The sequence below is a fragment of the Gavialis gangeticus genome, unplaced genomic scaffold, assembly GCF_001723915.1.
Source record: "Gavialis gangeticus isolate Ggan-Ray unplaced genomic scaffold, GavGan_comp1, whole genome shotgun sequence".
Lineage (NCBI taxonomy): Eukaryota > Metazoa > Chordata > Crocodylia > Gavialidae > Gavialis > Gavialis gangeticus.
Window position 1 is genome coordinate 237855817 of NW_017729032.1, and position 15568 is coordinate 237871384.

At 44.2% G+C, this 15568-nt stretch overlaps 1 protein-coding gene across 5 annotated transcripts in view; it reads right to left on the minus strand.

Annotated features, from left to right (window-relative positions):
- ROBO1 (roundabout guidance receptor 1) overlaps positions 1 to 15568 on the minus strand; it is a 1310595-nt gene that overhangs the window by 485931 nt on the left and 809096 nt on the right. The window contains exon 1 of one of the 5 annotated variants that reach the window (XM_019525388.1): positions 15428 to 15547. The exons of the other annotated variants lie outside the window; for them this stretch is intronic. Coding sequence (XP_019380933.1) covers positions 15428 to 15482 — 55 coding nt within the window. The 5' untranslated portion in view covers positions 15483 to 15547. Of the gene's footprint in view, positions 1 to 15427; positions 15548 to 15568 lie in introns of those variants that run through there. 5 annotated transcript variants of the gene reach the window in all.

Here is a 15568-nt window from a genome sequence, read left to right on the forward strand (position 1 = left end):
AAAAAAAAACCTGCAGCATCCTTATAGGCTCGGCATTGCTACGCTGGCTAGTACTACAGAAAAAAGAGACTTGGGGGTCATCATTGACCACAAAATGAACATGAGCCTGCAATTTGATGCTGCGGCTAGTAAAGAGACCAAAATGCTGGCTTGCATCCATAGATGCTTCTCAAGCAAATCCCGGGACGTCATTCTCCCCCTGTATTCGGCGTTGGTGAGGCTGCAGCTGGAGTACTGTGTCCAGTTTTGGGCTCCACAATTCAAAAAGGATGTGGAGAAGCTTGAGAGAGTCCAGAGAAGAGTCATGCGCATGATCAGAGGTCAGGAAAACAGACCTTACGACGACAGGCTGAGAGCCATGGGGCTCTTTAGCCTAGAAAAGCGCAGGCTCAGGGGTGATCTGATGGCCACCTAAAAGTTTATCAGGGGTGACCACCAGTATCTGGGGTAACATTTATTCACCAGAGTAAATTGGATACTTATCTTGCTGGGATCCTATGACCCCAGCTGACTTCCTGCCCTTCGGGCAGGGGGCTGGACTCGATGATCTTCTGAGGTCCCTTCCAGCCCTAATGTCTATGAAATCTATGATTAAATTGAGGCTTCCTGACAAATGATTTAAATCATGATTTAAACTGTGATTTAAACTAATTTGGTTTAAGCAGATTTAAATGGATTTAAGCAGCAAATCAAATCCACCCTAGCCAGGATTGGGCTGCCCAACCTGATCCTGGGGTACCCGAGCTCCAGGGATGAGTAAAAAGCCCATGTGCTGCTCATCTGGGCAGCATACATTGTTTCAGAGCTCTCTGTGCACCCAGAGCCATATAAATCCCATGTGCCACCCACCTGGGCAGCAAACTAAGTTTTTGCTCATCCCCAGGCACAGGGACCTTGGGATCTGGCCATGGCACCCTGATTTCCCTGTACCATGTGGGCCTCCCAGCAGGGCAGCACAGTGTTTTGACAGGTTCTAGGGCACAGTTGCCACATATTCATTTTAAGATATGATACAAACAAAGCATGCAGTTACTCCACAGTGTACATAGCATAACTTTTTGGCTCATTTACTCTTATTGCATCTTAAATTGATTTGCACATGTGGCCAAGTCACTATTTAAGGCACGCTTAACTTGTTAATCATGTCCTAAATGTAACATGGGTCAGGGGCCAGAATAATCACAGCCACATTTCCTGTACCACCCCATGCTGGGGTAATCCTCCTTTGGTCAGCTTCATCTGTGGGATCTGTCTGCAGAACAAGTGCAAAACAGCCATACAGTGATCAGAATCTGGGCATAAATGATTTAAACTAGTTGTACTACCATAATAAGAGCCTAATATGAATAATGCCAGTGACGAGCAATACTGTTGCTAGAGCTTAAAATAGTGAGACGAAAGTTTATGTGAAGAATAAAATATTATGAACTGAAACAAACCAGTGTATTGCATAAAATGAGTTACAGTTACATACATCCACACACATTAGTTTACATAGTTTCTCCCAACATTAAAAACTTCAAACAAAAGTTCATTGCAACCTGATTATTAGATATAGTGAGCATCCACTGACTTTAGCTGAGTAAAGACCTTTTAAAAATACTTAGTTTCAGACTAAGCTACAATTTTAAACCTAAGATACCAGGTCAAAATTGAAAGGGGAAAAAAAAGTAACTTACAACTGCAGCCTTAGCTGCACTGATCAACACCAGGAATCACTTAAATATTCAGGCCAGGATTTTAAAAAGAGTTATTTGCTTACAAAAACACACAGTCTTTCATTTAAGTCTTTTAGGACATCTTATAACTAGCAAAAATGATAGGTGAGTGGCAGGGACAGGGATGGAGCACCAACACCGCTGCCGCCACTCCACATCCGGCCGCATGCAACCCCCCCTCCTGTGTGTGTGCCCCATGTGCCCTCCCACCTCAGACACACCCACCCAGCCAGCCCCTCAAACCCAGCCAGTGGGTTTTCCCTGCCCGCTCCCTGCATGGCGCTCAGCTGCAGGGTGACACACCCCATCCTGCAGGCACATTTGGCAGGCACTGCCCATGCCCCTCTGCCCACTATCCTTGCGGCACCCTGCAACCATGTGCCACGCCTGCCCACCCCCACCCACACGGGGTGTGCACTCTGTGGCCGTGCGGCCGGGCAGATGCTCCTCATGTGGGGGGGGGGGGCGCATGGCTGCAGGGTGCCATGCAGGGAGTGGGCAGGGAAGCAGGCCCACCTGCCCGCCATGTGCTGCAACTGGCAGGCACTGCCCGTGCCCCCCTGCCCGCTCTTCTTGCGACACCATATGGCCGCGCACCCCATCCGTGCACCCCATCCGTCCTTCCCCCACACCAGGAGCACCTGCATGCTGCGAGGTGCATGGGGAGGGGTGTGGGAGGATGGGACGCATAGCAACAGGGTGCCATGCAGGGAAGAAGCATGCGAGGCAAGGGCAGAGCCCGCTGCCTGTAGCACACAGGGCAGGATGCACACCCATGCTCGCTCCTAGTGTGGTACCCTGTAGCCATGCCCGCCCCCACATGGGGCGTGGCACAGGGGGTTGGTGCACGGCCACAGGCAGTCTCAAGGGGAGTGGGCAGGGGGACATGGGCAGCCCCAGCCAGCTGAAGCATGTGGCCATAGGGCATGGCACACCCCTCATGCCTGCTCCCCATATGGCACCCTGCAGCCATGCCCATGGACCTCCTGTGTTTCGGTGCACCCTACATGTGGGTCATGATCAGGGGGCAGCAGGGCAGGCCCTATAAGTGGAGGCTACGGGACCTGAACCTGTTCAGCCTCCACAAGGGAAGGCTGAGGGGGGATCTAGTGGCCTGTTACAAACTAGTCAGAGGGGACCAGCAGGCACTGGGGAAGTCCCTGTTCCCCCAAGCACTACCAGGAGTGACCAGGAATAACAGTCATAAGCCAGCAAAGGGTAGATTCAGGGTAGATATCAGGAGGTGCTACTTCACAGTCAGGGTGGCTAGGATCTGGAACCAACTTCCAAGAGAAGTGGTGCTGGCTCCTACCCTGGGGGTCTTTAAGAGGAGGCTAGATGTACACCTTGCTGGAGTCGTTTGACCCCAGTACTCTTTCCTGCCATGGCAGGGGGTTGGGCTCGATGATCTTCTCAGGTCCCTTCCGACCCTAGAAACTATGAAACTATGGGGGGCATAACCACAGGGTGCTGCGCAGGGAGCAGACAAGAGGGCATGCCCAGCCCCACAGTCATATGCTGCAGTCAGCAGGCACTACCCACGCCCCCCTGCCTGCTCCCCTCGCAGCACTCTATAGACACACACCATTCCATCCCCACCCATGGTCGCAAGACACGCCCCCCCCCGCAAAGGCAAGTGGGGAGCAGAGCCTGGCCCCCACCTCTGTCTCTGCCTGTCAATCTGTCTGTCCTAAGTCTCTGGGCCACGCATGCGGAGTTGGCCCAGACCATTACAGATAGACAGAAGTGGTAAGACTTTTATTATATTAGAATACATAAACTAATCTTATATTTAATTGATCCTTTTATGTCATTGTAGTAGCTAACACCAGAATGAAGATTTATACATATATCAGCATAACATGCTTAACTAGTTTAAATATATGACCTTGAATGTAAAGGCAGCTAAGCAACTGAATTAAAAAAATACAAGTAACCCAGGATGCAAGATAAATACCAAACCTGTGGATACACAGATTTTAGTATGCACTAAAATGCTAACTAAGCAAATTTAGTGCAACACTAGCAAGCTTACACATGAAATATTTTAACAATATCAAGGAAATCCCAATTTAGATTGCTAAGGGAGGTAGACAACAAAAATTAAACTGGGTGTTCTTACAAAACTGTTTTGACCACACAATTCCTCCCAAAGGGAAAGTTATCCATATTTTATTGGCATGAAACCAGCTACCAACAAAACAATACTCCCCCTCCCCTACAAAGCCAATTTGAGAAAACAAAACAATTTCAGAACAGAGTTTATAAAGCAGGCAATTTGAAATCCACAAAGTTCAAAAGTTATACAAATCTTCAGCTCTCTACTGCTGAATGTTCACCGTGTGTCACGGTCACTATATTACATACAATGCAGAATACTGGAACATCCTACTCAGCAAACGTTGTACAAGCATGCTTTGGTAGAAAAGCAATTATGGTTGTATGTCCTTTTATTAACCGTCATTTGAAGAGATATATGACTATATGGTTATACATCTCTTTAAATGACAGTGAATAAAAGGTTAATATTTATTGACTATGCCTAATAAATCATAGATTTCATTTCAGTAATATTAGACACTTATTCTGGTTTACAATGCACTTGTAATGGTTTATTTACTTACAGTAAGGAAGTATTCATTATAAATATTTAATATGGAACAGAGCGACTTTGGGTTCCTCAGTCTTTGATATTGACAAATACAAAATTTTGCTGATTCAACTGCCATTCTTGGTACAGATAAACTAGAGTGGGGTGGCCAACCTGCAGTTTGTGCACCACACCACAAGTGGCACAGGCAGCCTCTGGGTGACACACAGTAGGTCAGGAAGGGGACAGATGGCACTGCAGCAGATATGACATGTAGCAGAAAGCTCAGCAGCAGACAGGGCACAGAGCACAGAGTAGCAGATCAAACAGAAGGGGATCAGAGAGGCACTCAGGGAGGGCGTGGGGCTAATTTGTGGCAGACTTGCCAAGAAAGTTGGCCCCCAATGAACCAGATCATCTAAGTAGTTCCATTCTTTTCACTAAGGCCCCTGCTACACATTACATATATTACTCAATTAACTGGTTAATCATGCAATTTAGATAAGCTACACATGCAAAGTAAGACAGGCCACAAGTGCAAAGTAATTGTCACATAATTTAACTAGTTAATTGTGGAATAAATTTAGACCAGACACACATGTACAAAGTAATTATCACACAATAAAAATGACTATTCAGCTATAAAGAAAAAGCCAACCAGCTACAAAGATAGTGCTTGAAAATGTGTAACAACTCTATAGCTAGTTTCTATCCAGCTTTAATTTGAATGTGTAGTAGGGTTCCAGGCACTACAGTTTTGTGGAAGCTGTGGCAGTAAGAGTTACGCATTCACCTCAATGGCTCTCAAGAGGGCTTCTACTGGGAGTTTATTCCATCCCTGTTTTCAACACATGCAAGTACAGGAGGCTATTAGAAAGACAAATGAAATATTAGAAGTTTAAACAGCATAAATCTATACTGGATGTACCTTTCTGTCTCTCTCTCCTCTCCCTTGTTAAATAAAGTGCTTACCAATACCTCCTACCTCAAACTAAAAAGGCAGGTGGCAGAACCTAAACCAAACTAAGATTAAAACTAAAGGTGCACCTCAGTTGCATATTGGATCAGCAGTGATAACACAAAAATTAACATTATTGGTCAAAAAAAGCCAATTGCCAATAATGTCACCAATAAATACCACATAAGTGCATACAGATGCAGCATGCGTGCGGTCAGGAATGCAGCTGGGCACCTTGGAGAGCAGAGTCCTGCCAGTAAAACTGGGTGGGGGGGTGGCCAGATTGAGGCCTCCCCAGTGAGGGAGTGGGGCAGGGGCTATCCAGCCAGGGCAATGAATAGGATCCTGGGGTGAGGTGCAGGAAGGAGCGGTGGACAGCTTGTCCAGGAGGCATGGGGAGTGCGGACAGCTCCCTGCTGCTGCGCACACCCCCAGGGGAGGCATGGGAAGCATGTGCCTCCCTGGATTTGTCCGCGGGGTGAGAGCAGGCTGCCCACTGTGGGCTTGGACCCAGGGGATGTGCCAGCTTCTTCCCAGCATGGGGGCTAGGCCAGGCTCAACTGCACCAGGGCAGAGAGCCCCAAGCAGAGGCAGTGTTGTGGGGGGCTATAGCCACCCCAAAGTTCCCTGTAGCCCCACAACCAATCCTCCCAGCTTTGCCACTGCCTGCCCCACACAGCTGAGCCTGCTCCACCCCAACCTGCCCTGAGCCCAGCCCTACTGCCAGAAAGAGGCTGGCACAGCCCCTGGCCCCAAACCCAAAGCAGGCAGTCCACTCTTACAATATGCACTAATCCAGGGAGAGGCGCAAATCCTAGGGGTGCATGCAGCAGCAGAGAACCATCCCTGTCCCCCATCTTCCCCGGACCAGCTGTCCACATCTCCGTCCCGCTTCCAGCCCTGGGTCCCATTCACCGCCCTGGCTGGCCAGTGCTTGCCCCACTCCCTCCCTCACAATGGGAGCCTCAGTGTGCCCACCCCTCCCAGACTTACAGGCAAGACACTGCTCTCCAAGGTGCTCAGCTGCATTCCTGTAAATCAGCTATCAGATTGGTATCAGCTAACATGGTTGGTTAATAATCAGCTATCCGTATCAGCCAAGAAAATCTTTATTGGTGCACCTCTAATTAAAAGTGATAGTGATTGGCTAAGCAAAGCCCATGAACTATACAAAAAACATTCAGTCATATCAAGAAAGAAGGGTGTGTCAAACAACTTTTTTCTTCCTCCTGCCCAAAGGGACTACAATTTGTTGTGTTCTAGAATCTCCATCTGTTCTTAGACTGCTACATGTCACCAGAAATTTAACATACCATCAGTCTAAATTAGTAAGGAAATTACAGACATTTCTCTATGCTCCTTAGCATAGTTACACATGCATGTGATACCCATGTAATGATATCCATACAAGGATATCCTTGAAAAACCACAAAGCAGGTATGGCCTTCTTACCACACACAGGACTACTTCAGATCAAGTCTTCCAAATATAATGCCACTTTATTTTTTCACAGTACCAGAAATGATACTAATGCAAAAATCCCTTGGCTTGGATTCCGATTGCTGCAAGAGTCTGTCTCCAGATCCGTGGCCTGACTGCTGATCAGCCAGGATATTCTCATTGTCCACAAACTTGGAAGTAAGAAGGCCAGTATTAGAGTATTCTGAGTGGAAGGCAGCCCAGTCTAGCACACACTCCCCTCAAGGTCTACCAACATATGTTTAGAAACTCTCTCTCATGCTAGGTGCCAAAATCAAGAGACTGATTTTTTTTTGTATGGATGGAAAGTGGGAAAAGAATCTTCAGCATCAATCAACACGTTGAGTTTCTTTGGAACAAAAACAAAACAAGTCATACATGAGATACATTTCATGATAATGTTATGTGTATTTAAAATATACAGCTGACATTTTCAGGATGGTTATCAAAACAGCTTCTTTAATTGTGGCTTCTAAGAATATCAAGTACTATACTGGGTCAAACCAATGGTCCATCTAGCCCAGTTTCCTGCCTCTTACAATAGCAGTAGTGAATGCTTTATGTGGGAGATCAGTGAACCAGACATTTCTAGTGATGTATCCACTGTTCACTACCCTCCCACACATCTACCACAGGAAACGTCTGCAACTGTCCTTTTTAATAGATTTCTACAGATTTGTCTAGTCTTTTTTTTTTTTTACATGTCCATGCTATCTGCCTTTACAACCTCCTATGGTATTGCATTCCACAAAGTAAACTACACGCTGTATAAACATACAAGAGAGAGATGTCATACTTAAAAGAAAGTTAAAACTAAATATGAAAAAAAAAAACAACAAAAAGACTAAAAATTGCATGTATTGAAATTACATTAGAAAACAAACTCTTTCAAAAGGTGAACTTGAATGTATTTACTCGCCAAAGCCTGAATTCATACCCTCAAGTCTTATGGTTCTCCAGCAATAATTAGCTGATAGCACATTAATAGGTAAAGCAGTGAAGAAGTAGTATTCTTTGCACTGTCTTTGATAAGAGTGATGTCACCAATTACTAAGAGGAACACAAGAGTTGCAAGGCCCTGAGCTTCAGACTTTGCAGAGAGGCAACAAAAAGTGATTTTAAGTATCACTTTTAAAAGCTCTAACAAGTTTTAAGGACATTTTAAGAGAGTGCCTATTACACTGTACAACATAGAATTAAACTCTTTCAGAACAAAGAGATTCACTGAGTAGATCATCCTGTCCTTGAAGGAACAACTAGGTTAACCTGCAGGAGACAAGGGGGAGCAGAACTGCTTTGCAAACTTCCATGAACCTGCCTAGAACCTGGCCCAGTTATTCCTAAATCCTCAAACTCTGGTTTGGGGAGATAAAGACAGTGATTCCCAACCAAAATGCTGTGGGACGCTACGGTGCTAGGAAAGCATTTGAAGGACGTCACTGGGAGAGAGGCAGGGAGGGAGACAATCGGCTCAATGTTATGGAGGTTGCCTTGAGTCTAAAAGGGTTGAGAACCACTGGGTTCAGAATTTTTCAAATACATACAAACATTTCCTCTTTTAATTTAAAAGTTCTCACACACTTCTGTAGCTTCAACAGTACGTAGAAGCCAAAGATCAACAGACACAATGCAGATACCAGCAGATTTAGAAAGCCTTGACTAGGTTTCATGGTTTTACATCTCCTTTAAAACGGAGGCAAAAGATAAGGCAATCCCTGCCTTTTGACTTCAGACTAATACTGCTAACTACCTCTCTCTACCTTAATAGAGCATTATTTGCTTATACACTCATTCTTCAAGTATCCCACTAAAATCCACTTTTTTTAAAAATGTTGATAAAAAAGGTAAAGGCTCCCCACCTTTCCCTCAAACAGTCTTTCTCACTCCAAGAGTATAGAATGATGGGAATAACAAGCCTCTTATTTTACAGAGGAAATTAGACCTATGATCACACATTCATCCATTAACAGAGGCCACATCCTAATCATGAAATAACCATTAATATTACAGCTTATCAAGGAAGTAACATACATTTTCTACCCATTTAATTAAATAAAAGGGCAAATCAATAATGATCCACCTGACCATGCAAATACACCATGATTTTCACTGGAGAGTGCAATATTTCTAAATGCATAGATTAACTAAACACCTGTCACAGCAAGCCACATGGCCATTTTCAGACTCATATTAGTCCAAAAAATAATAATTAAAAGACACAAGAAATCAATGCTACAATCTAACTTAACAAGCTGCAGCAGCTCAGCAAGTAAAAGGATGAGGGCTGGTTCCAGCATACTGTTTTAAACTAATTAGGAGGCAACTGCTTTGCCTAATAAGACCTAAAGCTATGCTGGTTTACAGTTGTGAAAGAAAAGTCATTTCGGTTACTTGAGTCAATTAACTATCAAACTACTAATGTTCGATTTTTTTTCCTTCCCCTGCATTCTTATATACTGAGAAGTAAAAGGCTCAAGTTTCATCAGACTCTGCCAAGAACGTTTTTTTTTCCTTCAAACTGACACCAAGTGTGGAAAATTTCAGCCTGAAAGGATTAGATCTGTCTAAGAGGACTGGCTGAAAAGAAGGGTGTTGTGTACAAATTTTCTCTCAATCCTAACTTTAGCACTCAACTAATAAAAGAAGATAGTCAAAGGAATCAATTATGGAATCAAAAACAAATCACCTCCTAAATGGTTTGTCCTAAACTGCCATTTGGCATAGATGCCACACATTGACACTTGACAGTGAGCCATGCTGCTACTTAGTTGTGTCTAGTTTCTTTATTTTGGTATTATTTGTAATGCTCCATTTAAAGTGTCAGATGAAATCATGATCATTAGATCGCAGATTGGTTGGCAGTAGTTTTGAGAGCCCAGTACCTTTTCTGTAATTTTGCTTGTATTTTGTTTTTTTAATTGAGTTGTATGGAAAGCAGTTAATCCTCCCAGGCCTCAAGCCAGAAAAGAGTCTGCACACTATGGAAAAGGTCTGTGGTTAAAGAAGCCTAGTTGCCTAAAGCTCATTGATTAAAATATTAGGCAACATGGGGAATCACTGTGGCATTTCATCTTTGGAAGAAAGAGCGAGATTTCTATCCTTGTGGCAAGAGGCAAAGATCTACCAGGTGTTGACTGAAAAGATGCAAAAATGTGTGCACCACAGTAAGGATACAACAAAGCTTCTGATGTTTACGAAATGCTCTTTAAAAAAAAACAAACAAAAAATTTATCTTGGAAGTCATACTGCTCCTAATGTCTATCTTGTAACCCAAAACACTAAAAATTTTCCCTCCTTAATAGAAACATAATACAAACCATACTAATCAAAACTGGAGAAAGACTACCACTTTATTTTTTGATCTCCACAAATGGCATCATTACTGGGTATGAATAAGTGGTTTCCAACCAGCTGGCCAACTGGGTATTTAAAGCAATCTTCTATCACGAATAAGGAATGATGCATTTAGTAATATGTGACCAGCCTCCTGCTACAAAAGTGGAGTAAAAGCTTTTGGCTACCATGTTAATATAGACAAGTTTACCTGTATGGAAGATAAAACTCCGTCTTTTTCAGGTGCTCCTCAAAAAAGTTGTTATAGCACACACTTTGTGCATTATGCACTATAATAAAATACAAATAGAAACTATCTGTTCTATTAAGAGAAAAGATATCTGCATGTAAACAAAAGTTTCAAACGATGTTAGATTCCTATATTAACTAATAACTTCAAACCAGAAAAATCTACAAAAGCTTGTGACCATCTGAATCACAGTTCAAAAGTTCTCTTCCTGTTTGGTTGGGTTTTTTGGTTTAGCTTTTTTTTGGGGGGGGGGGAGGCAGGAAGAGGGGGTTATCATTTTCTCCCCTTATTGTTGGACATGAGAAGTGGGAAAAACCCATTTGTGAGCACTGCAATGCTATACAGAAGCCTGTCCCACTTTTCTAATAAAGTAGGAAAAAGCTTTTTTTTTTAAAAAAAAAAATTTGAATAGGATAGCTGCCCAAAATTATGCCACTAAAACTGGGTCAAACAAATATGTTGATGTACTTCATCCAATGGATGAACCAACTAGCTCTAATACATTCTGAGGTCTTTCCAATTCTATCTGCTCTAACTAGGCTTTTCTATAAGAAAATAAGAACCAATTTTGCCGTCCACTGGCTAGAATTATCAGTGAAAGCCATACCTACAAAGGCAACTCTAAACCCATGCTTACAAAGGCAACTCTGAACCACAGAAGCTATTCAGAGGCAAAAAATTCTCTTTACTTCAAAATGTACCAATCCTAACTGATGAGCACAAGTTAGCCTGCTCTACAATGACCAGGTATTAAGAAAGAAAGCATGTTTAACAAACTGAATTCTATCAGAAAGTCTGGGATCAGAGCATAAGGTAGGAATTATTTCTTCCAAAGAGGGATCAAATGCAGCCACTGAAAAACTCCCAGCCCAGGAGATCATTAAATCACTGAATATGAGCGCTTATAGCTTCTGTTTCTACCAAGACAAGGTGTGGCATGTAAGTCAGTCTCTGCACAGTCGGAAGTTTTAGTTTTTAGACGTTAGTTTTATACTGAACAGGCTTGGGAGAGATCTGAGTGGAGGACAGAGACCACAAGAGAAAATAAACCGATGGATAAAGAGAAGATACCCTCTCTCTTTTGCCAGCAGGCTTTAAAGTTGAAACAGAAAACTAGGGAAGTAAAGCATCCCATATTCTAACACTAAGAGCGATTAAATTTTATTCAGCAATTACTAGCCACAGGCCAGTCAAGAAAATAATGGATCTGAAAAGGAGACAGGTCAATACCCTAGTAAAATTCCCAGCTTCCCCCTTGCCCAGCAGCTAGGCTTTTCACTAAAGCTGAGCCTTGCTAGTGAGAACCACACCTATTGTTTAAATTGGCGACCAGCTGGTCGATTCCCTGTCATCCCCCTGGCAAGTTGATGCTTGACAAGTTCTTCAGTTGTTGGTCCTAAGCCTCCCTGCAGAGGCTTACAGTGCTTTTAAGGCAGTGGGATTTAGACCAGTGTTTCACAACCCATGGTATGCATACCCCTGGGAGTACGTGAGACACAGGCAGGGGGTACACAGGTAGTGCATTTTGGTCTTTGCCTGCTTGGGCCAGAAGTTCCAGCCGCCGCCCCTCTCGCCATGTCCAGTGCACCAGGGCTTTCATTCTCCAGCATCAGTGGGCTGGGGGATAGGGAGGGAGGTCTCATGCAAGCTGCTTTGCCATGGGCCGCATTGGAAAAAGTCGGACTCGGCTCACAGTGGCGAAGCCAGAAGTGCCGCCGTGGGACTTCCTGTTTCACTTCTGCCGCATCGATCACCAGGCGGGTACATAAGGTACACCAAATGTTGAGAACCACTGAGTTAGACTATTAACTTCAGTAGATGTAAGAGAAGCTCCAAATTTTGAAATTTAAAAACAAAATAAAAGAATAAGTCAGAAGTCTTTTTTAGTCCCAGTCAAGAAAAGAGAGATGGAGGATGGAAGATGTAGAAGCACAATGCATTGTTTGTATCAAAATAGAACTCTGAGCTCTATTTTCAAATTTGGCCTCAAAGCTTAATGTGTTTTGCAACCAACATTTGATATCATGTTTATCACATTCATGTAAAGTATTTTAGTGTCTTAAACTGGAGGCACAATATTGCACATTCAGCAATGAAGAACAAGACCCTACCCTTGGCATTTTCTTTTTGTATGCATAGCTTAAGGATAAAGATCTGTCCTTATAAAGAAAAAAAAAGGCTCTTTAAATAATGAAACAGAAAACAGATACAGTTGCTGAAGGTTCCACACTTCACCAGCTAGAGAAACTGATTCAAAAGTTGCAACATGTGTTGATTTCATTCTGTTGCTCCTAGTAACACCAGCAAGGTATTCTGGGAATGAGAAGAGAAACACAGGGCAAAAACTAGACAGCAAAACTTATCACTTAACTTAGAACAAAGGGTGAACTCAGGTACAATCCCAATTTGACAATTTATAGGCAAGGAAACTTTCCTGAGACAGAAGACTGGCAGAAAAGATACAAACAGAACAAACTATTAAGAAGCACAAAAATATTCCAATTGTCCATTATACCTGATGAAAAATGTAACATATACAAAGAGAAACCACAGAAGGCCAAACTACAGACATCGTGACCAATACATGACCAACAGCAATGTGACAGTTTCTGTCTTTGAAAGGAGAATCCACAAAAGTAAGCCAAATACAGTACATAAGATCACTTACAGTTAAGTTCAGCATACAATCTCTATCTACAATCATGTTATCATATAAAACGTTACATTCAGTAGCACTTAAGATTTAATGCTTCGGGTACAATGTATTTGAGTCTTTCAGAAACTTAATTTAATCACTGAACTTTAAGTACTCATCCGAGTCCTCCACAATTTTATAAAAATCAATTAAGAAAACCTGCTACTTATTCATGTTTAGTGCCTATCACACCTACAAGACAAGGTTTTGCTAAATTGGCTGCATTACATGTTGTACTTTCACGTTCATAGTTTTATGCAAGATACAAGCAGCTGGAAGTTAAACGTGAAGGAAAACTGCAGGCAGACAAGTCTAGTCTGCCAGCTAACAAGAACAATAGGAAAGCCTAACAAGAACAAAAGGAAACAATAGGAAATAAATAAATGTACGTTTAAAGTTAAAAAATAAAAACCCCTGAAAAATCCAGAGTGAGAAACAAATACTACTTTAGCTAGATATCATCATAAAAGTCCAGAGGGATATATACAGTTAAAAGTAATTATGTCCAGAGCGTTTTTATATAAATACAATACATACATCTCTCTCTCTCTCTACACACACACTTATACATACATAGCTATATGTATACATACACATATACATATATGCATATATTTTATATGTATGCACACATATTTACACACACAATACATTCTCCAACAACAGTGTGATGGGGTACTCTCAAAGGTGGAGGATTTGCAAGGGAACTAAATCTGCTGTCAACAATACCCTGTTAGTATGACCCTATCTTTAATCTACAGGCATGATAAGATGCCCCAACACACATAAACCCAGCTCAAACAGTGACTAATGACCATTAATCCCCCTATCTCTTCCGTGATCGCTCCTTCCTCCATTTATCACACTGACACTTCACTTTACACACGTGAATAAACTTTAACAGAGAAGGTGAATCAAAAATCATCTCAAAGCAATCTGGGGCTATAAATTAAAGCTGAGGAGTGGGAGTGGGCTGGAGGGGAGGGAGAGAGGCAGGGGAGAACGATTTGTTCTTGATTTGCATCCCGCTTGGTGGCAAAAAGCACTCAATCAACCAGACATGCAAACTGTTGAGATGGCTACATTAGCCAAGGGGTGCATGAAGGGAAGAACAGAGCTGGCCTTTACACTTTAACCCATTCACCAGGCCCAACTCCTTTCCAGCTACCCCACTAGTCCTGGACTCCCGGGGGCTTCTCTGGAGCACTCCTGGGAAGATGCAGCGTGCCTTGGGCTGGCTCCATGTCAGGGGTTTGCCAGGAGGTAAGGCCATTCTTTAATCAGGACTAAAGGATTTTGACACATGTGCCATGATCCCAGCCTGCAGTGCCCCGCTTCTTATATCTAGAGATCTGAAAAAGAACATCTTGCATTGGAAGGCTTGTCTAACTTTATCCCAAGCATACAGATGATGCAAGAAAAGTGATCCCCCTAAGAAACCCTCACCTCTCGCATAATTACTGGACCATCACAGCTACAACATCACTCTCACACTACCCGGATCTCAGGCACAAATCCCCCCCAGCGCGGGAGCTGGATCCTGTAACTTGCCTAAGACTCAGCAGCTGCGGCTGTGCTCCAGAGCGGCACCTACAACTTCTTGAAGCAAGAGGAGGGGGAAGAAGAGGAGGGGGGCAAAGGAAATCTGTGTGGCTGAAAGGAGGGGTTAAGCTAAACTGGCTAGAAAGCAAGAAGTCGCCTAGCTGCATTTAGGTGGCAAGTAAGCGTCTCCTGTAATGAGGCGGGGGGGTAGCACTGCTGAGACGGAAGAGCCCAGAGGGGGAAAAAGTGCGGTCTTCTTTTAAAAAAAAGAAAGAAAAAGAAAGAAAGAAAAGAAGGAGAAGCCTGAACTCTCACCATAAATCAAGGGGCTGGAAGTTTGCTGGGAGAACCAGCCCATTCATGTAATCTTCTCTCTCCACCCCCTGCCCCCCCAAGTACAGAGACACACACAGCCACCCGATGCAACCCAGCAGAACCTACAGGAGAAAAAGGTTGTTATTTCCTGACACTTCTCCCTCCTCAGTTTCAGCAACAAGCCTTTGAGCCCACAGGGGAACTCTGAGCAGCTCCTTGTTCACGGGCTGGGAGGGAGCAACGAGAGATCCTGAGCTTGCCAACGCGCCTTGCCCCCATGCGAGCGTGAGCGTCTGTGTGCTGTGACTGTCCGTGTGTGCGTGGCCCTGAATGCCCCTTTATGTGCGCCTGTGTGCGCTCCTGTCTGCGTGTGTCCCCGCGTGCCGCCCAGCACTCCTGCTCCAGACCCCAGAGCAGCCCGCACGGACTCAGGGCGGAAAGCCGCCCCCCGCGCCCATCCCGCGCGCAGACGGAGCCCATGAAACTTCAGGCAAAGACGAGCCGAAGCGGGGAGCGGGGGCAGGAGAGGGCAGGCGCCGGCGCTTACCTGCGCAGAGCCAGACGCAGCCGAGGAGGTAGAAGCGGGCAAACTCCGCGACCATTGTCCCCAGGCGGCGGCCGCGCAGCCCCGGCTCATGCCAGGGGGGAGCCCCCGCCTGACGCCCGCAGCCCCGCGCCGCCGCCGCCG